Here is a 26,828-nt window from a genome sequence, read left to right as displayed (position 1 = left end):
ATCGCTCCTATTCTCCCACCTCTGGGCACTTCTGCCCCCTTGTGGTTCGGTCACACTACTGCAGAGTTCTTTCCCTTCCCTGATGGCATCTGGCCCCACTCAGGTGGAGGCTGCGCTGACAGCTTAGGTGCCTACCTGTGTGACACAGTGAACTGCTGGCCCACGATGTCCGCAGCATGAGAAAAATATCATCCTTGGTTGTTTCAAGCCACAGAGATTTTAGAGTTGTCACTCCAGCATAACTATCCTGACTGATGCAGGGCAGAAAGGGAAAAAAATAAAATAAGGGAGAATCCCTCCATCACTGATGATGAGATCATGCTATGGACTGAGGGGTGGGATGAACTCAACTCCTTATACGTGCTTAACACCAAACAAACACAAAAGCCACACACACAAGTGATACCTTAAACTGCAAAACTGGGCTACAGTGGTATGTCTCAAAGGTTGAGGTAGGCTTCCCAGCAACACGGAGGAGTTTTAGGAGGCCCCAAAGGCCCAACCTCTTGCCTCGGGAGCAGAACAGGCCTTGTGTTTTGGCGGGACTGTGTCCGCCAAAAAGGTATGTTCGAGTCCTAACACCTGGTACCTGTGAATGTGACCTTGCTTGGAAATAGGGATTTTGCAGATGTAATTAGTTAATTAAAATGAGGTCATACTGGATTGGGGTGGGCCTTAACCCAATGACCAGTATCCTCGTAAGAAGAGAAAACAGATGCAGACATACACAGGGAGAGAAGACAGAGGTAGAGATTGGAGTTAGGCTATCACAGCCAAGAAACGCCAAGGACCGCCAGTCACCACCAGAAACTAGATAGAGGCAAGGAAGGATCATCCCTTGGAGCCTTCAGAGCGTGGCCATGCCCACCCCTTGACTTCAGACTTCTAGCCTCCAGAACTGAGAGAGAATACATTTCCGTTGTTCTAGGCACCGAGTTTGTGGTCCTCTGTTACAGCAAATGAACACACCTTGTATCCTGGCCTCCTCTGCAGAGCATCTGCTGAGGGTCAACCATCCCACCTCACCGAGGGAGGGGGCACCTCCATTCTGGGGAACTTGGACAGCCACCCAGTGCCAAGCACACTCTTCTCTTCAAAAGCCCACATCCCAGCCTGGTCATTCTTTTCTTTGTCAATAATCTTGGAGCACTTACAAGTGATTAAAAAAACGATCAACTTGTGTAATTCCTGCTCAGTTGAGAGTCAGAGAAGAAGACCACTTTGCAATGAGTGCAGAGTCACGCTGGGGACGCTCAGGAGGCTAATTTTCAAACACTGTGGCCTTCTTTCTTTTTTTTGAAAGAGAAGTTGACTAATTTTATAACCAGCAGTGACATAATTCTACTTATTTCAGCAGTAAGAGCTGAAACAAGGGGCTCAATCAGCATATTTCATAAAGAGATTCACTGAGTCCAGATAAAGGAAGGAATTTGGACTCTTCATCCCAACCCTGGATTATGAGCCTAGAAGACTGGACATGAAATCAAAACCATTCTCCCCTCAGGGTCTGCAGGATCAAAAGCTTCCTCTCGCAGCTCTCCTCCCCTCCCCACAGCCCCTACCCTGGGTCCCCTGCACCCCTACCACCTCTCCAGCAACATTCCTGCAGCAGCAGGAAAGGCGGCTCTCCCTGCTCCCCCCTCCCCCCAAGTGCAGCCTCAGAAGTCCCCTCCCCCATGGTCTACAGTGAATGAAACTGCTGTCGTTCACAGCGGGGACATCGTGGAGCACGTGAAGTACCAGATAAAGTCAGGTTCTGCCCTAAAAACCGGAATGCAAGGCCTGCATTTCCTTTTCCTCTGACACACACAGAAGGGGAACACAGTTTATAAGTTAGATCAAAAGTGAGTCGAGGTATAAGCTAGATCAAAAGTGAGTCGAGGGACTTCCCTGCCGGTCCAGTGATCAGGACTCTGCACTTACACTGCAGGAAGCACTGGTTCCATCCCTGGTGGGGGAACTAAGATCTCCCATGCGGTGGGGCGTGGCCAAAAAAAAAAAATTGAGTCAAAAGAAATGGACAGGGAACTTCCCTGGTGGCGCAGTGGTTGAGAATCCACCTGCCAATGCAGGGGACACGGGTTCGAGCCCCGATCCGGGAAGATCCCACATGCCGCAGAGCAACTAAGCATGTGCGCCACAACTACTGAGGCCTGCGCTCTAGAGCCCGCGAGCCTCAACTACTGAGCCTGTGCTCTAGAGCCCCCAAGCCACAATTACTGAACCCATGCACCACAACTACTGAGCCTGCGCTCTAGAGCCCGCGAGCCACAACTACTGAGCCTGTGTGCCACAACTACTGAAGCCTGCATACCTAGAGCCCGTGTTCCACAAGAGGAGCCACCGCAATGAGAAGCCCGCGCACCGCAACAAAGAGCAGCCCTCCCGCCCCGACTTGTGTAGAAATCAGCAATTTTTTAGAACATGGCTGCTCTCATCTGCCGATGCTGGACTTCAGCTGCAACATGTCCAGCCTCCAGCTAACCCTGCTCGCTTCAGACTGGCCCCCACAATCTGAATTGGCTCTGGCCAGTCCATCCTGTTACCGAAGGCAGTGGTTTTTGTATACTGACAGACTCCCTCGGTTTGTCTCAAGTCTCAAGTCAAGGGAAGATTCTATTAGCAACCAAGGACCTCTGTGCAGTCCCGAATGGCGGGTTTTTCCTCCAATTCCAGGGATTGTTCCTATACTTGGTGCTCCTAAGTGTATAGTTATCCCACCCCTTAGATTGTCTAGTTGGTGAATATATTGTGCAGTGTTAAGTACATCGCACCCATAAAGCTGTTTGCCCATTTTGTCTTTATTTCAAAAATCTGAACAAATGGCTAGCATATGCTTGAACTCTTGGTGAAATTTAGATGTTAATAAAATAGTATACACCCCCCCAAAAAAAGAGTAGCCCCCTCTTGCCGAAATAGAGAAAGCCCATGCACAGCAACGAAGACCCAACACAGCCAAAAATAAAAAATATATATATAAAATAAATAAATTTATAAAAAAAAAAAAAAAAAAAAAGGACAGGAATTCCGCAGAAGTTCCTTCAGAGCCGGGGCCTTCCCTGAATGAGAAACCATCCTGCCGTGTCCTCGGGCATCACGCACACAATGCCCTCCCACTGCTGGACAGGAAAGGGTCATTTCCTAGCACCCCTCCGTCTCTTGCTTGCCACACTTTGATAAGAGCGAAAAACTGCTCGGCTGCCAGCCAACCTTAGGGGGAAACCAAAAATTGAAACAGAAGCCACAGCTTTTCAAAACAGGCTGCTCTGGGACTCACACCACCCAGAAACTACACCCATTCAGAGCGTGAGCATGGCAAACTCTCAAGTGTAAACTCCTAACACCTGCTCACTTGCAGGGACAAGACCACCGGCTCTTCCAGCAACTCTATACTTGACAAATTCTGCCCCACTCCCGTCAAGGCCATCCCAGGACTGACTCAAAAACTCTGTGTTGGGCTTCCCTGGTGGCGCAGTGGTTGAGAGCCCGCCTGCCGATGCAGGGGACACGGGTTCGTGCCCCGGTCCGGGAAGATCCCACATGCCCAGAGCGGCTGGGCCCGTGAGCCATGGCCGTTGAGCCTGCGCGTCCAGAGCCTGTGCTCCGCAACGGGAGAGGCCACAACAGTGAGAGGCCCGCGTACCGCAAAAAAAAAAAAAAAAGTCTGTGTTTATCTTTCCCTAACTCCCTCCTGTTGAGCTGCCCCCAGTCCCCAGAAATGCAATCTCTGTCTTGATGCAGCAAATTATAAACCTGCTTTGTGGACCCTAAGGGGGTGCCGGGTGGTCTCCTGACTGATGGGCACCAACCTCCAACGTGAGCCACCAGGGATCCACCTGCTCCCCAGATCCACACACACTGGTAGGCGGTGACCAGCTGGGAGGCGTGTGCTAGGTAGCTGGCGACTGGTACTAGTTAAGAGGCCCAAGTGTGGAAACGAGAGAAGGAACCGTGCCAAGCGTGGAGGGCCCCTCACCCGTGCACACGCACACGCGAATGTCACACAGAGGGAGGCGTGTGCGCGCCGGGCTGACACACAGGGGACCCTGGCCGTCAGCCAGCCTCCTTCCCTTCTGCCTGTCTGGGGACGTACCTGAGCAGAAGGACCCATCATCCCCATCTGCGCTGTTTCATGGTTTGGCCTCTACCACTTGAATTCTTAAACATTTTAAGAAATCACTTTCATCCTTTTCACCTAAAGGGCCACCCTTCTTCCTATGGATGGGGGAAATATTTTAATGATTAATGACTAGTGAGTGAGGGCCTTTTATGTGCCTGATCCTCGCAGGGCATACAGCCTTCAACAAGACAGAGACACTGCACACCCCTTGTAACGGTTCCAGAGTATCAGGGAGGGCAATTTAAGGGGTGTGAGGGCTGCTGAGCCCAATGGAGGGTGGAGGGCGAGGGATGCCCTTGCCTTAAGTTCGCTAAAGCTGCCCCCAACACAGAGAAAACGTGGGTGAGGCCTCAGAGAAGAGGGAAGGCCAGTGAGGGCCTGAGGCCATGGACACAACTGCTGGCCTGAACCCCCATTTCCCACTCCTGCAATTTGACCTGGACGGTTCTGAACAGACCCTCGCTAATTCGTGGGTGGGCCCAGGAGGCCGGTTCCATAGTCCTTCATGCAGCCGCAGCACCTCAGCCACGGTATCTTGCTGAAATTTGACAGAACAGGGGCCGAAGGCAGCAGCAGTGTCTCCCCATCTGTTCCTCCTTCCCCTCTTGCCTTCTGGCCCCCCAGATGGGGGGGCCTGCACATCCCATTCGAAAGTCACGGTCATTTTCCCCCTTCTTTTTTCTGGTGCAGATCTAGCTGGAAGGCGCATCCCCAAGAGCACAGCCCTGCAGAGCTGCTGGCGGTCTTGCGCGAAGCTAGGCGGCTTCTGTTTCCTGACGGGCGGCTCACATCACCTCCCCAGCTTGGGAAGAACACAGAACCCTTCACAGCTGCACAAGGACAGCCATTCAGCCCCTGAGACAATCAGGAATTCACTGGGACCAGGTTTTCCTTCTTCATGGACTGAAATGACTGTTCTATGTTCCTCTGGCTGAAATAAGGAGCATTTCTGTTGATTCCGGGTTCACCTAACTGAGCTCAGCTCCACGAGGAAGTTGAAGTTGGCTTGCAGTTCTCAGGCACACAGAAGGCTGAAAGAGCTCGTGTGTCAGCAGATATGGGCTGAATCACAAATCTGTTCAGGAAGTCCAAGATTAAAGTCCAGTTTATATTATTATGTAACAAACTTACCTGCCAAGCAACACATCCAGGCAAATAAATTGGAAATATTTTTGCGCAGGATACAGCTGGGATACAAAACTCGTATTTATTTAAGACTTATGTGAACGGTAAATAAGGCCACTTCTGTGGAACCACAGAAAAAGGCAGTTTAAACATTTGGAGCAGGAACGAAGGCCCTAAATACTCAGGAATGAGGAGCATCCTGCCAGGAAGATGAGTTCCTGGACCGCCAGGCAGGAAAGGGGGATTCTGAAATAAAAGGACCAGGAAGATGGCACACATTCAGTCTTCATATCAAAGATAAATATTTCTAAAGTACAGGCATGAAAAAAAAAAGTCAAATACTTAAAAGTGAACTGTTGGGGCTTCCCTGGTGGCGCAGTGGTTGAGAATCTGCCTGCTAATGCAGGGGACATGGGTTCAAGCCCTGGTCTGGGAGGATCCCACATGCTGTGGAGCGACTAAGCCCGTGAGCCACAAGTACTGAGCCTGCGCATCTGGAGCCTGTGCTCCGCAACAAGAGAGGCCGCGACAGTGAGAGGCCCACGCACCGCGATGAAGAGCGGCCCCCGCTTGCCACAACTAGAGAAAGCCCTCGCACAGAAATGAAGACCCAACACAGCAAAAATAAATAAATTAATTAATAAACACCTACCCCCAACATCTTCTTTAAAAAAAATAAAAAGTGAACTGTTGTTACCACTTCTGGAATGACAAAGAATCTCTGAAACCTACTACTCCATAAAAGGCCTGAGAGAACACTGGCAAAAACAGTGAAAATCAACTTTTTCAGAATTCTGGAAATTAAAGCCTTACAACAATTCAAAGAGAATTTACTCATGAAAAACAGCTGCATCTGGGTAAAATGCCTCGTGACAATGACTTGCCCTAATCTCACTCTCCTCTCCCCAGCTCCACAGCAGCCTTGAAAATCAAGAGCCCCAAAATGACAACTGAAAACCAGGACCCATAGTCCCCCAGACCAGGCAGAAGAGATGGGGAGCTCCTCAAAAGCTGAATTCACTCCTCCCTAAATGGTCTTTGATTTGTATGACAGTTCACACTACATTCTCAGGGCCTGTCTTCAGCTGACCAGACTCAAAAGCAATAAGCACATCCAGCATCCAGATCTTGGATTGTAACTACTACAGATTTTCCTCAACTTACGATGGGGTTCGGTCTCAATAAACCCACTGTAAGTTGAAAATATCATAAAAAATGCATTTAATACACCTCACCTACTGAACATCATAACTTAGCCTAGTTTACCTGAAATGTCTCAGAACATTTACATTAGCCTATAGTTAGTTGGGCAAAATCATCTAACATAAAGTCTAATTTATAATCAAGTGTTGACTATCTCATGTAATGTATTGAATACTGTACTGCAAGTGAAAAACAGGAGGTTGTCTGGGTACAGAATGGTCGTTAAGTTCTTGGTTGTTTACTCTCATGTTGCAGGGCTGCCCATCATGAGAGCGCGTTCTACCACATACCACTAGCCCAGGGAAAAGATCGTAACTCAAAAACCCAAGCATGGTTTCTACTGAATGCACATCACTTTCACACCATCGTGTGTGAAAATCACTAAGTGCAACCATTTTAAGTTGGGGACTGTCTTCTCAATTAAAAGGAATCTGGGCTCCTTAGAGAAATGGCCCACTCAAGGACCGAGCTAGGAACATACAAAACAAGTCTGGAGCACCTCTTCCAAGTTCTTAAAGCTGTTGGCAGGATTCAGTAATTTGTGGTTTTAAGACTGAAGCTCCCATTTCTTCCCTGTCATTCTGGATACAGTTCTGGATACACGGCCCTCTCGAAACACGGCAGCTTACTTCAGGGCTAGTAGGGGAATCTGACACTTCTAATCTTTGACTTCAGGAAGAGCCCAGTCTCTTCTAAGGATTCATCTGATTAGTTAGGGTCCACCTGGGATCATCTCCCTTTTGATTAACTCAGAATCAACTGATTTGAGATCTTAGTTACACCAAAGGTAAAAACCACTTCATCTTTGGCATATAATTTAAGTTAACCGTGGGAGTGAAGTCCATCCTACTCACAGTAATGCTCACACTCAGCAGGTTATACAGGCTGTGTTCACTGGGGACGAGGAATCTTGGGAGCCGTCTTAGAATTCTACCTCCCACAGAGGGGGTAGGAAAAAGGGAGGATACAGGGAATCACTCGTTTTCATTAAAAACCTTTTTATGTTTTCATAATTCATTAATCCAAAGTAAATCCCATAACAAATTTTATTTCACAGTAAATTTTTCCCTATATACATAATTTCATTTAAAAATTACATTCAGGGCTTCCCTGGTGGCGCAGTGGTTGAGAATCTGCCTGCTAATGCAGGGGACACGGGTTCGAGCCCTGGGCTGGGAGGATCCCACATGCCGCGGAGCAACTAGGCCTGTGAGCCACAACTACTGAGCCTGCGCGTCTGGAGCCTGTGCTCCGCAACAACAGAGGCCACGATAGTGAGAGGCCCGCGCACTGCGATGAAGAATGGCCCCCACTTGCCACAACTAGAGAAAGCCCTCGCACAGAAACGAAGACCCAACACAGCAAAAATAAATAAATAAATAAATAAATAAATAAACTCCTACCCCCAACATCTTCTTTAAAAAAAAAAAAAAAAAATTACATTCAACCAAATCTAAATGTCAGTAACTTAATAAGAGCCATCATTTTTAATGTACCAATAAGAAAAAATAACCTGCCAATGAAAATATGATATTCTATCAACTGTAAAGTGCATCCCAATTTCAGAGATGTCGACCACAAAAATAAATACACTCGTTTCTTACTGTGTGCTGCCTGCAGGAGCCCAGACGGTGAATACAGCCTCCGGTGAAGAGGGAGGTAAGTGGGGACCCGTGGCCTTTGGATGGACAAAAGTAGCTTATCCTTGGCTCACATGTATTAGCCTGCCTTTGGCTGCAAGTAATATAAAGCCCAAATCAAAATGGCTTAAAACAGTAAGGAGAATATATGATTTCATGTGCCATAACATGAAATCTGAAGGTTGGCTATCTCCTCTCTAAGAGCGGTGAATTCCATGGTTCAGTTGTTCTCACGGACCCAGCTTCTTCCCATCTCTTTTCTCTGTCATCTTCAGCTGCTTAGCTGGCTCCCCTTGAGGTCCCTAAGACCGCTGCATCAGTTCTGGGAGTCTATTTAGACATGGCAACGTCTAACCTCTTCCCGTCTATCTCAAGAGATGTTAGCTTTTCCAGAAGCACACCAGAGGACATGAATTCGTATTTAAAGCTTAACCCAATTACTGGCAAGAATGGCACTTCCATTAGTTGCTGAGACCAGTGGTTTTCAACGGCCGTATGTAGAATCATCTGGGAACTACTGAAAAATCTCATGTCCGCATCCCAGGCTTCCCCCCCAAACTCCCCAAAATCACAATTTCTGGGAGTGGGCCCCAGGCATCAGTATTTTTTTTAACCCCTCAATGGTTATGTTTATTAAAACTAGTCAGTGAACTGAGGTACCTGTGCTGGAAGTCAGGAATCCTATTAAGACAGGGAGCAGGTCATTCAATACCTCTGCGCCTGAATTCCTGACATTCTACAACTAGATCAACTTAACACACTGGAAGACTACATACTTGACTTATATTCTCTTACCAAACGACAAAAATTGAGTTTTGCTGTCACGTGGCTTTCAGTAACTGACCGTAAAAAAGTTATATGAAACCTGTCACGAAGAATCTTAGAAATAAGAATTCTCTCCATTCTACTCAGTGATTTCCATAATGAAGACCTACATAAGAACCGTTTTATGAAAGTATTATTAGAAGAGTTAGGCTTTGCACTCTCCCTCTTTTCTGAAAATGAGAGGTAAATAGATAACCACTTCATCCTTTTTATTTGGGCTCCAAAAAAGATCAGAGATAGGGCTTCCCTGGTGGTCCAGTGGTTAAGACGCCATGCCCCCACTGCAGGGAACATGGGTTCAATCACTGGTCGGGGAACTAAGATCCTGCATGCCACGCAGTGCAGCCAAAAGAATTTTTTAAAAGATCAGAGATAAATTTAATACAGCCATGATAACCATGCTGACCAAATGACATGTAAATCCATGTACAGCTTTCCCCATTACAACTTTCTTGCTTATATTTCCTCTGGTTCAGATTTTTTTTTACCTGTGGTATTATTATACTCATACTTGCTTGGAGCTGCATCAAGGGTCAGTGACATTTACTTCATAAGAGGAAACCCAGGGAGCAGAGAGGAGCAGAGGCCGATGGGCACTAGAGCCTCGTATGGCCGAGATGGCCAGACTTCAGAGCACTTACAACCAGGCAGACAGACAGACCCTGATTCAAGGTACAACACAGTGAAGGCATGACTGAAGCAGTACATTGGGAAATCTGCTCTGAGGAAAAGCTCTCTTTAGAGAATTGTAGAGAAGAAAGTGGAAATTGGAGGCTGGAGTCCAGTTAGAAAGGGCTGTAATAACCCACAGACTAGAGACCCACAGCCTGATGGCTGCTTTAGGTGCACAGGGCACATCTGAGGGAAAACGTCTCTCCCTCAACTTGATTTAACACAGGTTAAGAGATTTCACTGACACAGCGATGTTTGCCTCTTCAAAATAATGATAGTTGTAGCTATTTAAACTTCTCTAATTCTCACTCCCTCAAATCTCTGCTTGGTCTTTTAAGTTTACAGGTGAAATGGGTACTGCCTCTTGGAATATAAGAATTACTTTTTTCTTATACATAAACTTTATGTCAGCCAATGTTAGCTTACGTACAGATTGGCCATAAAATGTACCTTCTACAATTGTGCCCTATGACAAGATCTTGAATTCCTTTAAACTGCGTGTGATCTTTAAAGAAGATGTGAAGTATCAATTCTACAGGTAATATAACCACTCCCTTGCACAATTTCATTAAATTATTGAAGCTTCTTGTAATGAACCCTCTTAAAGCATCAACTCAGCCCCTCTCCCCTGTGACTTCCTCTGGATGATTCTAGTGCATCATCTTTCCCTCCTTCCTATCACAGCCATGGAGTGAACATGGAAGACTGCAATGGGCGCTGAGAGATGACTCACTCTCAGCTCACATACCCCTGATGCTAAAGGCCCAGGATCCATCGTTGTTTCTTACTTTCCCAGGTCTTGTCTGATATACCTTTGCTTGAGTATAAGCAATTCCCTTTCTTGCTTTTTTGGGATTAGGTTACAACCAAAATAATTCTGACTCATATTTTCAGACAAGACTTTGATAAGAAGCGTCACTAACTTTGGTAGACTCTAATGTATACAGCCAGTTAGTGATGCTATTATTTTTCCCAGCAATAAAACAATATTATGATAATAGTTTCAATTTCATTTTTCTAATAATAATCAGTACCACTATATAAAAGTACATATTTAGAATCTTATTATTCATGCTTGGAAAATTTTGTATCTAAATATTATATTAAAAATATCACCACACTCCTAAAATGTATGTTCTACAAGTGTATAATCTGACTACAGTTTATGAACCAATGAGAAAGATAACCGTTCTTATATTTTAACAACAAAAAATTTAAGAACTCCAGGTTTAGGAATGGTATAGCAAGAGACACTGCTCCGTTTTATTTATAACAGTAAGAAATCGGAAACAACTTTTTTGTTCAACAATAGGAAACTGGTTTTAAAAAATCCCAGAACCATAATTTAAGCCATAAAACAGAACTGCGAGCAAACAGTAAAAATATGTTGTGAATGTATTTAACGACATGAAAAGATCTAGCTGTATATTCATTGTCTATTATCCCAATGTCTTCCTAGTGGAACCTAGTAGTTTTCTCTCTTCCATCCTCACTCAGCCTAACCTTCTTCCTATTTTATTGAGAAAACGCAATCAATCAGAAGAGACTGCTGCAATCTACTACCACAACATTTACCCACCAGCCAGCATCTCTGTCACATATGCTCCTCCCCTGTTTCAATGGCTGGAACCATCTTGGTGAAGACCAACCCTTCACTTAGACACTACATTCTGTCCCTCGGCGCCACCCACTGAAGAGTTGCACATCATTGTAATGACACAAGAGGGCGCTTTAAATGAGGAATCTTGTAAACCACTCCAAATCAAGTCTTGAATAGTCTTGAACAGGCAGACACAAGCACTTTTCACCCATACAAAGCTACAGAAGAAAAGAGAAAACAGAAACACATGAGCTGGTAAAAATTACCAACTTAGCTACCGACTCCACCAAAAGCAACATGCACAGAAGAAAACTAACACAAAAATCCAAACTGAATTAAATATCCCAGTTTAGGTATATGAAAAAAAAAACAAACAGCTTGAATTGCAATTCAAAAACTTAAGTCCAAAACTGAACCAAAAAAATGGAAGTAGCCATAAAAAAAGAACAAAATTGAGTTATCTGTAGTGAGGTGAATGGACCTAGGGTCTGTGGAAGTCAGAAAGAGAAAAACAAATACCGTACGCTAACACATATATATGGAATCTAAAAAAAAAAAAAAGGTTCTGAAGAACCTAGGATCAGGACAGGAATAAAGACGCAGACATACATAGAGAATGGACTTGAGGACACGGGGAGGGGGAAGGGTAAGCTGGGAAGAAGTGAGAGACTGGCATGGACATATATACACTACCAAATGTAGAACAGCTAGCTAGTGGGAAACAGCCGCATAGCACAGGGAGATCTGTAAAGGGGCAGGAGAGGGAGGATGGGAGGGAGACGCAAGAGGGAGGCGATATGGGGATATATGTACATGTATAGCTGATTCACTTTGTTATAAAACAGAAACTAACACACCACTGTAAAACAATTATACTCCAATAAAGATTTAAAAAAAAAAGTAATGAAACAAAAGTTGACTGACCCAGAAATGACAGAAGAAATAGTAATCACATCAAAAATGAAGACTATAATACAGACCAGATTTGAATGGAAACTTAATAAGGGTAATTGGACAAAAGTGGAAGAATAAAAATTAGATGAAGAAAGTAAAACAAAGACCAAAAAAAAGAAAAACCATCAGAGATAACATAATATACATAGTAACTATAAATCAAACATTCTGTCATTTCAATAAATGTGAATGGATTCACTTACCAAAAGAAAAAAATGGATTTCTGGTTTGGTTCACAGAGCAAAACCCAACTATATGCACTATTAAAGAAACAAACCTAAACTGACTCAGAAAAGCTAAAAATAAAATGACGGGCAAATGAATATCAAAAGCAAACACAAACAAATCTCTGGCTGCAATGTAGAATCTGAAACCACATCAAGACATTTTCTGTACTGTTACATTAAAATCTATTAATCTACATTGTAGGTTGGATGTATATTTTATACACAGGCATATTTTATAATATCATGCATTATTTATTTGGAAAATATTACCTTATTAATTTATGCAGATCTTTCAAATGCTTCATTCTACAGCACTTTAAGAATCACGTTCTTTAATATCATCACCAACCAATCTTACCAAAAAGTCTTTAAGTATAGGAAAGCTTTCAAGCTCACAGAGGCAGATCCAAACTGTTCCAAAACTGTAATTTTTGCTCAAAAGCCAGAACTTTATCATCAATAACATATACTTTCAGTTGTTTTTTTTTTTTACATCTTTATTGGAGTATAATTGCTTTACAATGGTATGCTAGTTTCTGCTTTATAACAAAGTGAATCAGTTATACATATACATATGTTCCCATCTCTCTTCCCTCTTGCGTCTCCCTCCCTCCCACCCTCCCTATCCCACCCCTCTAGGTGGTCACAAAGCACGGAGCTGATCTCCCTGTGCTATGCAGCTGCTTCCCACTAGCTACCTGTTTTACGTTTGGTAGTGTATATATGTCCATGACACTCTCTCGCTTTGTCACAGCTTACCCTTCCCCCTCTCCATATCCTCAAGTCCATTCTCTAGTAGGTCTGTGTCTTTATTCCTGTCTTACCCCTAGGTTCTTCATGACATTTTTTTCTTAAATTCCATATATATGTGTTAGCATACGGTATTTGTCTTCCTCTTTCTGACTTACTTCACTCTGTATGACAGACTCTAGTCCATCCACCTCATTACAAATAGCTCAATTTCGTTTCTTTTTATGGCTGAGTAATATTCCATTGTATATATGTGCCACATCTTCTTTATCCATTCATCGGATGATGGACACTTAGGTTGTTTCCATCTCCTGGCTATTGTAAATAGAGCTGCAATGAACATTTTGGTACATGACTCTTTTTGAATTATGGTTTTCTCAGGGTATATGCCCAGTAGTGGGATTGCTGGGTCATATGGTAGTTCTATTTTTAGTTTTTTAAGGAACCTCCATACTGTTCTCCATAGTGGCTGTACCAATTCACATTCCCACCAACAGTGCAAGAGTGTTCCTTTTCTCCACACCCTCTCCAGCATTTATTGTTTCTATATTTTTTGATGATAGCCATTCTGACTGGTGTGAGATGATATCTCATTGTAGTTTTGATTTGCATTTCTCTAATGATTAATGATGTTGAGCATTCTTTCATGTGTTTGTTGGCAGTCTGTATATCTTCTTTGGAGAAATGTCTATTTAGGTCTTCTGCCCATTTTTGGATTGGGTTGTTTGTTTTTTTGATATTGAGCTGCATGAGCTGCTTGTAAATTTTGGAGATTAATCCTTTGTCAGTTGCTTCATTTGTAAATATTTTCTCCCATTCTTTTGGTCTTGTTTATGGTTTCCTTTGCTGTGCAAAAGCTTTGAAGTTTCATTAGGTCCCATGTGTTTATTTTTGTTTTTATTTCCATTTCTCTAGGAGGTGGGTCCAAAAGGATCTTGCTGTGATTTATGTCATAGACTGTTCTGCCTATGTTTTCCTCTAAGAGTTTGATAGTGTCTGGCCTTACATTTAGGTCTTTAATCCATTTTGAGTTAATTTTTGTGTATGGTGTTAGGGAGTGTTCTAATTTCATACTTTTACATGTACCTGTCCAGTTTTCCCAGCACCACTTACTGAAGAGGCTGTCCTTTCTCCACTGTATATTCTTGCCTCCTTTATCAAAGATAAGGTGACCATATGTGCGTGGGTTTATCTCTGGGCTTTCTATCCTGTTCCATTGATCTATCTTTCTGTTTTTGTGCCAGTACCATACTGTCTTGATTACTGTAGCTTTGTAGTATAGTCTGAAGTCAAGGAGCCTGATTCCTCCAGCTCCATTTTTTGTTCTCAAGATTGCTTTGGCTATTCGGGGTCTTTTGTGTTTCCATACAAATTGTGAAATTTTTTGTTCTAGTTCTGTGAAAAATGCCAGTGGTAGTTTGATAGGGATTGCACTGAATCTGTAGATTGCTTTGGGTAGTAGAGTCATTTTCACAATGTTGATTCCTCCAATCCAAGAACATGGTATATCTCTCCATCTATTTGTATCAACTTTAATTTCTTTCATCAGTGTCATAATTTTCTGCATACAGGTCTTTTGTCTCCTTAGGTAGGTTTATTCCTAGATATTTTATTCTTTTTGTTGCAATGGTAAACGGGAGTGTTTTCTTAATTTCACTTTCAGATTTTTCATCATTAGTGTATAAGAATGCCAGAGATTTCTGTGCATTAATTTTGTATCCTGCTACTTTACCAAATTCATTGATTAGCTCTAGTAGTTTTCTGGTAGCATCTTCAGGATTCTCTATGTATAGTATCATGTCATCTGCAAAAAGTGACAGCTTTACTTCTTCTTTTCCAATTTGGATTCCTTTTATTTCTTTTTCTTCTCTGATTGCTGTGGCTAAAACTTCCAAAACTACATTGAATAAGAGTGGTGATAGTGGGCAACCTTGTCTTGTTCCTGATCTTAGTGGAAATGGTTTCAGTTTTTCACCATTGAGGACGATGTTGGCTGTGGGTTTGTCATATATGGCCTTTATTATGTTGAGGCCTCTATGCCTACTTTCTGCAGGGTTTTTATCATAAATGGGTGTTGAATTTTGTCGAAAGCTTTCTCTGCATCTATTGAGATGATCATATGGTTTTTCTCCTTCAATTTGTTAATATGGTGTATCACGTTGATTGATTTGCATATATTGAAGAATCCTTGCATTCCTGGAATAAACCCCACTTGATCATGGTGTGTGATCCTTTTAGTATCCAGCATAGGTTTTTTGCAGAAATTTACAAGCTGATCCTAAAATTTACATGGAAAAGCAAAATACAGGCTAGCCAAAACAATCTTGGAAAAGAAGAACAAAACCAGACAGCCTGCAATTCCTTATTTCAAAACTTAGTACAGTCACTCCTCCATATCTGCAGCTTCCGCATCCACAATCAACTGTGTATCAGAAATATTTGGGAAAAAAACTCCAGAAAGTTCCAAAAAGCATAACTTGAACTTTCCATGCGTCAGCACAGCATTTACACTGTATTAGGTATTATAAGTCATCTAGAGATGATTTAAAGCATACAAGAGAATGTCCTTAGGTTATATGTAAATATGCCATTTTATATAAGGGACTTGAGCATCCATGGATTTTGGTATTTGTGGGATCCTGCAACCAATTCCCTTTGGATACCGAAGAACAACTATATAAAGTTATAATGATCAAGACAGTGACAGTATATAAGGATAAACATTATAGATCAAGAGAACACAACTGAGAGCCCAGAAATAAATCCTTACATTTAGTTCAACTGATTTTTGACAAAGGTGCCAAGGCAACTCAGTGGGGAAAGGGTAGTTTTTTAAAATGCTTGCTGGAACAATTGGGTATCTACATGCAAAACAAAAATTTGGATCCTAACTCACACCATTCCCAAAAATTAACTCAAAATGAATCACAGACATAAATACAAGAGCTAAAACTTTAATAGTTAGAACATAAAAGTGAATCTTGTGACCTTGGATTAGACAAAGAATTTTTAAACTCCAAAAGCATGATCCATGACGAAAAAAACACTGATAAAGTGTACTACTACAAAATGACAACGTTCATGCTTCAATAGACACTCTTTTTAAAAGGAAAGCACAAAGTGGGACAAAAAGACAAAGCCACAGATTGAGACAAAATATTTGCAAATTATATATCTGATAAAGGATTTGTATCCAACATATATAAAGAACTCTTACAACTCAATAATAAGCTTACAACCCAATTAAAAAATGGGCAAAGATCTGAATCCACCAACAGCACATGAAAAGATGCTCAACACCATTAGTCATTAGAAAAATGCAGATTACAACTACAATGAGATTCCAGCTCACCCCTAACAGAAAAGCTATAATCAAAACAGCTGACAGTAACAAGCATTTGTGAGGATGTGAAGAAACTAAAATCCTTCTGCATTGCTGTCTGGAATGTAAAATGATGCAGCCACTTTGTAAAACAATGTGGCAGTTCTTAAAAAGTTAAACATGTATTTACTGTCGGACCCAGAAATTCCACTAAAGTAGTAACCTACTCAAGATAAATAAAAATGTATGTCCGCAAAGCTAATAATAAGCTCATCCTGATTTTTCCGCCTACCAATACTTCCTTGATGCAACCTAAGGTTTTCTGTGATCTCAGGTAGTCACCTCTTGATCCCATGACCTAGAAATATGTCATCTCTGCTTGAGGAAATGAAAAAATACTTCAAATTAATACAGGTCCAAATCTACCCTGAACTGACAGCCACCCCACCAGCACCAAAAAGTTCCACAAAACCCACCTGTTCCTAATTGTACCACCAAAAGGGAAAAAAGTCCTTAGATGAGAAGTTCCTCAAGAGAATATTCATTTATGCATTTGGTAGCTTCGTAACATTGATCTTGTGTGATATCTCCAAGGCATATTTTGACAATATATTTAGAGTTCTCACTTTCAAAAAAAAAAGTATGTCCACAACACAAAGATTCACACACAAATGCTCACAGCAGAATTATTCATAATAACTAAAAATTAGAAATAACACAAATATCAATTGGTGGAAGGATTAAAAAAAAGTGGTATATCCATACAATGGAATAATGGAGCAATTTTTTTAAAAAAAATCACTGATATATGCTAAAGCACTGATGAGTCTCAAAACCATTACACTATATGAAAAGAACCAGAAGCAAAAGACCACATGCTGGGGCTGCCCTGGTGGTGCAGTGGTTGAGAATCCACCTGCCAAGGCAGGGGACACGGGTTCGAGCCCTGGTCTGGGAAGATCCCACTTGCCGCAGAGCAACTAAGCCCGTGTGCCACAACTACTAAAGCCCACACACCTAGAGACCATGGTCCGCAACAAGAGAAGCCACTGCAATGAGAAGCCCGTGCACCACAACTATAGAGAGCCCACGCGCAGCAAAGAAGACCCAACTCAGCCAAAAATAAAAAAAACGAAACAAAAACAAAAAAAGACCACATGTTGAAATTTATATGAAATATCCAGAAAAGGCAAATCTAGAAAATTCATTAGTGGTATTGGGAAGTGACCGCAAATGGGTAAAAGGAATCTTTTGGGGGTGTCAAAAACCTTCTAAAACTAGATTTTGTGATGCTATGCAACTCTGTAAATTTACCAAATAATATTGAATTATACACTTAAAACAAGTGATATATAAATCATACATCAATAAAGCCGTTTTTAAAAAAACTAACAAAGTAAAAGGGTCCAAAATAGTCAAGGTGCTCCTGAAGAACAACATTAGAAAAATTATCAAACTATATCAAAATCCAACAAAGCTCCAGTAATTAAGGCAGTAGAGTACTAGAGCAAAAGACAAAAGGAACAGAACAGAGACCCCAGAAATAGACCTCTGTTTGAAGGAAACTCGATATATACCAGAGGGGGCATGACAAATGAGTGGGGAAAGGGGAGTCTTTTCAGTTGAATGGTTCTGGGAGATTGGTTATCCGTATGGGGAAAAAAAAGAAAAGTCCCTAGAGCACACTGTTTAAAAAAAAAAAAAAATCAATTAGTCTTAATTCTTCCCTTTTCCCTATACCCACAGCTGCCCTCTTTTTCGTGTAATTAAAAAATTTTTAAATTGAGGTATAATTGACATATAACATATATTGGCTTTAGGTGTACAACACAGTAACTCAGTATTTGTATAGATTGAGAAATGATTGCTACAATAAGTCTAGTTACCACCTAACACCATACATACTTAACTTTTAGGATTAACTCTCTCAGCAACTTTCAAGTATGCTCTACAACATTACTGACTACAGTCACCATGCCGTAGACTACAGCCCCATGACCTATTTATTTTATTGCTGGAAGTTTGTACCTCTTGATCCCTTTCTTCACCTGTTTCACCCACTGCCCAATCCCCATCCCCTCTGGTAACCACCACTCTGTTCTCTCTATCTATGATTTTGGTTTGGTTTTATTTGTCCATTTGTTTTGTTTTTTAGACGTAAGTGAAATCCTAATGGTATATTTCTTTCTCTGACTTATTCTGCTTAGCATAATTCCCTCAAGGTCCCTTCAGAAAAACTTTCATGTAATTTAGCAATTCCTCCCACATGGAAAGTACAGAAAGTAGAGTATACTTTCCTACTCCTGACTTTGGGCTTGGCTATGTGACTTACTTTGGTCAACGGGTTGTAAGTAAACATGATGTGATACAAACAGGGCCTTGCCCTCTTGTCCTTCTGCCAATGCCATGAGAAAAACATGCCCCAGCTAGCCCCTTGGTCCCAGGAGGAGAGTGAGACAAATGTGGGGCAGAACCATCCCAGTGGTTCTGCTTTATGAAGCACAACCAACCCAGTCAGAGCCAGCCTGTATCAGCCTATTCCCAGCCAATCTGCAGATGCATGGAAAAAGAAATGTTTACTTTTATATGCTACCGAGTCTTGTGGTTGGTTTTAAACACCATATTGTGACAACTGTTAACTGACAGAATTTCCAAAGGATTAAAATATAAATGTAAAAAGCAAAGCTACAAAAACCTAAAAAAAATTAAAGTACTTTACAGCCTCATGATAGGGAAGGATTTCTTAAGTAAGACACAAAACACAAAACCTACCATAAAGAAAAAGATTGCCAAAACAAGTAATTCTGCTCACTGAAACACCTTTAAAAAAGCGAAAAGACAGCCCACAAAATGGGAGACTTGTCACACATACATCACAAACAATTTATATACAAAAATCAATTTATAAAGGAGAATCAGCCCAATAGAAGCATAGGTAAAAGACATTAATGGCATTTCACTGGAGATGAAGCTCCAAAGCCAGTTAAGCATAAGAAAAAATGCTGAACTTTATGAAAATAAAGCTATGTGGCACCATTTTTACACCCACTAAATTGGTCAAAAAGTTTAAAGTCGTGACAATATAAAGCATTAGTGAGTGGGGAGCAACAGAAATTCTTTTACACAGTTGATGGCAATAAAAACTGTTATAAGTACTTCAGAAAAGACTGGTATTATCTTAAGTTTTAAGATGATACAACAATTCTATTCCTTGGTACACTCAGGACAACTCACACACATTTTCATCAGAAGACACGTAAAACAGTTATTTATAATAACAGTTTATATTTTAAAAATTGAAAATAACCTCAATGTCCGTCAATAGTAGAATGACTAAATAATTTGTAACATATTCATAGAATAAATGCTATACAAGAGTAAAAATGAATGACAGCTGCATGCATATACATGAATGAATCTTACAAGCATAATGCTGAGTGAAACAGCAAGTCACCAATAGGTATAGAATATGATACTGTTTAATATCTAAACCCAAGCAAAACTAAATATAATATTTGGTGAATCATACACATTTGGTAAATTTACAAAGAAACAAAACAGGAGAATAAAAACACAAAAAGACAGTGACAAATCCAGAAAGGGAAGTAGGTCCATGGAGATCCACATATATATCTATTTATATGTATCAAATATTTTATAAGGTTTTAGTGGGGTAGGAGAGAGAAAAAGACTTCTATTTGAGAAAATGTAAAAAGGCCTATGTCCCCATGCCGATTTCTAGAGACATTTCAGAGGGGGAAAAAAGTGTTAAATCATTCATTTTACCTTTTTTATGTATCTTATTTTCATGACGACTTCTTTTCAGGATTCAAAACCTAGCATGGGGGAAAAAAATCACACAATCATTTTTATGCATTAAATTCAGGTACATCATCATACTCTTGTAATTGTCTAAAGATTCCAATAATACTCATCCTAGTAATCATCTAATAATATTTACTATAAGGGGAACTGGAAAATAACTTTTATATTTATCCCACATACATTCATGCTAATAAACAACCAAATATTCGGTATAATTTCTAATTCCAGGGTAACCCTTCATATTTCACAACTAAAAATATCCAGAAGCAAGGACCTCTGACTTTCTAATATTTGCATATAGTCAAGGGAACTTCTGCCGCAAGATGGAATGGTTTGGTTTTAAAAGAATCTTTTATTTTCACTTATATTTCAGTTTAATTTTGAAGAGACTAGCTCCGATTAACACATGGGAAATGAAAGAACATAAACAACTATTATTTTTCAATTATCTTTTCTTACATCTGAAAGAATATTTGAGGAAAACTTTGAAATAACTACTTAAGTATGTTTTGATGTAACCCTAAAATATTTATCAACCAATGATCCTTAACTTTCCTTCTAAGAGTATAACAGGAGTACTATTTCTCCTATTTGCTTTGTTTTCCTTTGGTTAACTTAGCTACTAAGGTTGCTAACTACACTGAAGGTTTTAAGAACATTCCAATTTACACCAGCAGTAAGTATAAATTTTCCTTTAAGTTACAAGGAAAAATATACAAATGAATTTTCTAAACTGAAGTAAATCCTTAGATTATCAGTCCTAATATAATCCATATGCTACCCTATGAGGCACTCTCCTTAAGGAACTGTGTCTTTTCAAATTCCACCCTTAGTTCAAAAGTATTCTTTAAAAAAGAAAAACAGGGCCTTCCCTGGTGGCGCAGTGGTTACAAATCTGCCTGCCAATGCAGGGGACACGGGTTCAAGCCCTGGCCCGGGAGGATCCCACATGCCGCGGAGCAACTAGGTCCATGCGCCACAACTACCGAGCCTGCGCTCTAGAGCCCGCGAGCCACAACTACTGAGCCCACGTGCCACAACTACTGAAGCCTGTGCGCCTAGAGGCCGTGCTCCACAATAGGAGAGGCCACTGCAATGAGAGGCCTGCGCGCCGCAACGAAGAGTGGCCCCCGCTCACCGCAACTAGAGAAAGCCCGTCGCGCAGCAACGAAGACCCAACACAGCCAGAAACAAAATAAAAAATAAAATAAATTTTTTAAAAAAAGAAAGAAAAAGAAAAATTAAAATTGTACTTACTTTAGCCAACAGTTCTTGTGTTTCAGCAGTCAGTGGATCATGTGAAAACTTGCAACATTCTCCCTGATAACATTTTGCTCCTGTATGGTAAAACTTGCAAGGATACTCATGTTAACCCAAATGTTAAGGAAAAGAACAACTGTAACCAACTAAAATAATTTGTTATTAATTTAGTAACTTTATTTTTCCTACGTAAAGTTCTTTTCTTCTAGTAGAAACAAATTCTCTATTTAAAATATGAGACAGTAAATTATTAACTAGGTTATAAGAAAAATCCAATTTTAGGATGATTATAAAGTTTATTGGCTATCACAGGACACTTTTATCCTTCATATCCATTCTTAAAATAAACTACAGGTATATTTCACCGATATAAGAGAGGGATGTGTATTTTAAATACTTGGAGAAATGGGATTCTTTTTAAAGCATTCTTTTGCGGTGGGGGGATTAAAGTCAATGACAATGATATGTCTTACAAATCTGGATCCTTCATATATTAGGTTTGTATAAAATAGGAACAATTTATACAGCTTCAATATTGTTTTCCAGGAAAAATTTCTCAAGTTAGAATTTGCGATTCCTTGTATTGAACGACTGAAGGCAAACAACTTTTGTGTTGGTCAATGGTCCAATTACCCTGAAATGTTTATGTTCGTATTTTTACAACATGTCTAGACCATTTACACTGAAGAGTTAGGGTTATTCTTCAAATTAAGGGACAATTAACCTCTATACAGTACAGAATGTGCAGAAAATGAGTACTCCCAAACTGTGCAATTCCTGCCTCTTTTATGAAAAGTAAAGTTACTGTACCTTGTGATAAAGGATATTATGCAAATACAGGCAGTTTTCACCTCTGGTACAATATCCTTGTACATAAAACTTACACATTTCCTTTTTCTTCTCTATCTCTGCAGCATGATCAAATTTACACTGGTCTCCCTGGGCCAAAAGAAGGACCAAGGAAAAACCATTATTCCTCATAGTTAAGTCATTACAATTCCTACTTAACTTAATGATTCTACAAGAAAACAAAGTCTTAGAAGCAGTACAGCCTAATTCTTAATGAGCTATCATAACCACATCCCATGTATATATCTACTTAAAAATCGGTCAAGTCCTTAATATTTTTAACACAAAGCATTTTAAAAAAATTATCTACTTTCGTAAACACAAAAGAATATTTCAGTAAAATTTTCTAATTGAAACTTTCCCAGAAGGAAATGGTTCTAAAATTGTACAGGTATGCTTTTGGAGTGTCTAATGGAAAGAGGAGTTGGTTTTAGTACATTTTTGCTATATCTTACATTTTAGTATATTTTTGCTTACACATTTTTTATACCTTAATACATTTCCTTTCAAGAAAATATTTACAAATTTGTTTTCCCTGGCGTTGCACCGTATGTTGGTTGATGAATCCCTGACTCATTCTCACAGGCTGCTGCTTCTCTTTAGGTTTACCATCCTTTGAAAACAAAAACAAAAAACTAAATGTGAGAAATAAAAAATTAAATATTTTATTCCATTGTACAAAAAAATGTGGTTTTAAATTATTTATTTATTTATGGCTGCATTGGGTCTTCGTTGCTGTGTGCAGGCTTTCTCTAGTTGCGTCAAGCGGGGGCTACTCTCTAGTGTGGTGCACGGGATTCTCACTGCGGTGGCTTCTTCTGTTGTGCAGCACAGGCCCTAGGCACACGGGCTTCAGTAGTTGTGGCACACGGGCTTCAGTAGTTGTGGCTCACAGGCTCTAGAGTGCAGGCTCAGCAGTGTGGCGCATGGGCTTAGTTGCTCCACGGCATGTGGGATCTTCCCAGACCAGGGATCAAACCTGTGTCCCCTGCACTGGCAGGCAGATTCTTATCCACTGTGCCACGAGGGAAGGCCATACAAAATTATTTTAAACCACCTTTAAAAACATTAAAAAGTAACTCTTCTGAATTGGCCTGCAGGTAAGATGTGGACTTTTGTACATCAGTTGAAAAAAATGTATGTTTTGTCAGTTTCAACAGCATTCCATCACTGAACATTATGAATATGAATATTTTATTGTACCTTGCCCTCCTTTTAAAAAATTAATTTAAAAAATTTAAAAGGAAAGTACCACTACTTCTGATTAAAAAGTGAAGTCTAAGAACAAGGCTCTTTAGAACAATGGGGACAAATCTCAAAATCATAAGGTAAACCGAAAGTAGTGTGATCTTTCATTACAATGAGATGCTCACTACGTGTGAGCTGAGTGTACTGACGAGCTCAAATTAACAAACATAATTAGAAATATACCCTCAAAAATGGCAATAAAGATATGAAAACAAAAGGGGAATTTCATTTTACATCTTTAGAAACATAAATCATTTTTCGTGTGTTAACTTGTGGTACAACTTACAGCTTCTATGTACCATATACCCGCATACAGTCTTAGGAATTCAGTAAGTACAAAGAAGGGAGCTGGCTGTATATTTATGTGATCTGCTTTGCAATAATGTCAGACTTCCACTTAGCACCATCAAAATTATGTATCTAATAAATGTCAGTTTTAACTCTGGGTTTTATTTTGATTATGTTATTAAATTCTAACATATATGTTTACAATTTGTTCCTCATGTAGCAGGGCTGTCAGCTTTGGCTGAATAATCATTTGAGTCAATCTAAACCAAACAAAAGGGGGGACTTCCCTTGTGGTCCAGTGGTTAAGACTCCACGTACCCAGTGCAGGGGGCCCAGGTTGTCAGGGAACTAGATCCCACATGCCACAACTAAAGATCCCGCATGAATCAACTAAGACCTGGCGCAGCCAAATAAATAAATAAATATGTAAATAAATATATATTAAAAAAAAAAAAGGAAAGGGAAACTACCTGGGTCTAGCCCTGCCCTGGCCCTTGTAACTACAGGCAGTTACCTAAACCCTAGGGCTTCGGATTCCTCCTTTGTAAAACAGATTTTATATAAATACATTTCAATCTATAATATTTGGTATTTCTAATATTTTACCACCCTCAACTGTTGCCTCCTGAACCAAGCCTAACAAAAAAAAAAAGGTGGCCATCCAGCTTAGAAGCCCTCAGAAGAGCAGAGTCCAGAGGAGTCACTTACTGTTCTACCGTGATCATATCGCAGACCAAGGAAGAGGAACTTCTACAAAGCAAAATCAAAATTCCAGGAGGGTAGGGAGTGTCTGATAAGGTCAAAGCTCAAAAATATTCATTTTTAATTTCCAGAGGGAGTCAAAAACCAACAGACCAGGGACTTTAAGAGTAGAAACTCTGTAAGACTCTGTGGCCTTTGGAATGTCCTCATGGCTATCTTATATTCTCCATGCCTCCCATATCTGTTTTTGCACAGCCCTCAGAAATCAGGGGGCTTGTGTGCATATATACAGGGGCAACAGGTACGACACTAAGGCCTGAGTGCGCGCTGGCAGGTAATGAGTGTGAGGGAAGGCAGCCCAACAGTGAGAAAGAAGAACCCACGGAGCCCACTGGAGGTAAGAGGAGATCCCACTGGGGTGCAAGATAAAAACCCAAGGGCAGGCAGTGCCCTCCGACAGGCGTATATTCTCATACCTGTTCCTGTGAGCCATTGTTCCTCAGGGAAGCATTTGATCCTTTGTCTCCAGTGCCAGGCCATTTTCGCTTCATTTTCTTCTGTTTACCATTCTTGTGAACAGCTTTAAGGTTTTTGTTTTTATTTTTATTTTTTTGTTTAACAGCTAAAAGCAAGAAAGTTAAATTTAAAGATGATATAAAAGTACAATAGCAGTTTACTCTTAAGAAGTATATTCTATAATAATCCAGGAAAACTTCTCCACTGCTCAAAGAGTAAAAACTAGGATGCTGCTGACCTGTCTTTCTAGAAGCTCTTGGATTAATATATTCTGGATCCCAAATTAACTCTTTGTGAAAATATATAAGGTATTATTGGGGAAAACAACAAGATAATTCATGAAATCAATCTTGCTAGCCATCAGCCAGATCCTTTTGAAGTGTTCAGAGTACAATGGATCTAAGTAGGAACTGCTGTAACACTGTAACAGTAAAACCTTCAAATGTTTTAAATGACCTCATATATGGCTGTCAGATTACTCACTGAAAACATTTTATATATTAAGTTTATCTATAGATCCATTTTAAATAGAAGAATATTTAAAGAGGGGAAAAAAATAAAATGAGAAGATTAAGAATTTCATTTACAATTGTCATTTATTCTCATATCTGTGGCTTAATTTCATTTTAGTAATCTAAAAGAATATATTTGAGTTTAGTCTGACACACTACCATCCCAGACATTAATTAAACCCATTCTTCTTTAGAGGACAGCAAACAGGTATTTCCTGTCCTTCACACATGCTGAGGCCAGGGATTTAGCATTCTCCCTTTCAAAGTAGTCATGTCCTTTGAAAACCCTCCTGCACTCTCCACTCCTCCAGCAAACTAAGCGTTTGTACACCAAGGGACCAGCTCACATTTGGTGTAAAGATCCAGGAAAACGTGATCTTATCATGAGATAAAATGCAAGTGAACCCCTCCCCCCCATCCATATATGGACAAATGTGACTGCTTCTCTAGATAACTTTAAATGATAAAATAATTGGGACTCTTACCTTTACCCTTCTGGGTATCCTTTGCTCCCTCTTTCTTCACAGATTCTTCAGGAAGAGATAAGGATTGAGTAACATTTGCCATCTCTTTAGCTTGTATATATTGTTGAAGCTCTTTAGCAAAATTATCTTCTGATTCCTGACTGCAGATATCATTATCACTATATACATCATAGTCCTTACTTCTTGATTTTCTACGTTGCAGATTCTTCCGTGATGTAGAGTTTCCAAAGTGCCTAAACTAAGTGAAAATTACATTTTCAATTTTTAAAACCTAGCATGATTCAAAACGATCTGGTTATAAAGAAGAAGCAAAGACTGGCCATGAATTGATCACTGTTGAGGTTGGGAGATGGGTACATAGGGGTTTCATATGCTATTCTTTCTGTTCTTATGTATATGAAATTTTCCAGAATTAAAAAAAAATCTATCCTTAAAGATGGTTTGAGGGAAGATTCTGAATTTGTACACTGTGTGTACTTTACTGAATTGAAAGACTAAAGCCCCGGTGGGTGGGACGAATCGGATTTTGGGATTGACATATATACACTAATCTGTATAAAACAGATAACTAATGAGAACCTGCTGTATAGCACAGGGAACTCCACTTTGCCGTACGGTAGAAACTAACAGGACATTGTAAAATAACTATACCCCAATAAAAGAAAAGAAAAAAGAAAGACTAACGCCCTATATCTTAATTATTTG

The 26,828-nt window shown here is 40.4% G+C and overlaps 1 protein-coding gene across 2 annotated transcripts in view; it reads right to left on the bottom strand.

Moving 5' to 3' along the window:
• Window positions 1-5,380: 5,380 nt before the first annotated feature.
• Window positions 5,381-26,828, bottom strand: part of ZC3H8 (zinc finger CCCH-type containing 8) — a 34,032-nt gene continuing 12,584 nt past the window's right edge. Inside the window, exons 3-9 of one of the 2 annotated variants that reach the window (XM_079720403.1) lie at window positions 26,124-26,361; window positions 25,087-25,232; window positions 22,863-22,985; window positions 22,351-22,462; window positions 21,521-21,630; window positions 20,225-20,274; window positions 5,381-5,491 (exon numbers count right to left, since the gene is read on the bottom strand). In XM_079720403.1, coding sequence (XP_079576529.1) covers window positions 20,245-20,274; window positions 21,521-21,630; window positions 22,351-22,462; window positions 22,863-22,985; window positions 25,087-25,232; window positions 26,124-26,361 — 759 coding nt within the window. In that variant the 3' untranslated portion in view covers window positions 5,381-5,491; window positions 20,225-20,244. Of the gene's footprint in view, window positions 5,492-10,819; window positions 11,404-20,224; window positions 20,275-21,520; window positions 21,631-22,350; window positions 22,463-22,862; window positions 22,986-25,086; window positions 25,233-26,123; window positions 26,362-26,828 lie in introns of those variants that run through there. The other variant, XM_079720402.1, reaches the window with a different exon arrangement.

The sequence above is a fragment of the Hyperoodon ampullatus genome, assembly GCF_949752795.1.
Source record: "Hyperoodon ampullatus genome assembly, chromosome: 15".
Classification (NCBI taxonomy): Eukaryota; Metazoa; Chordata; class Mammalia; order Artiodactyla; family Ziphiidae; genus Hyperoodon; species Hyperoodon ampullatus.
The sequence above is the reverse complement of the archived record's forward strand: the minus strand, read 5'-3'. Positions and strand labels throughout refer to the sequence as shown.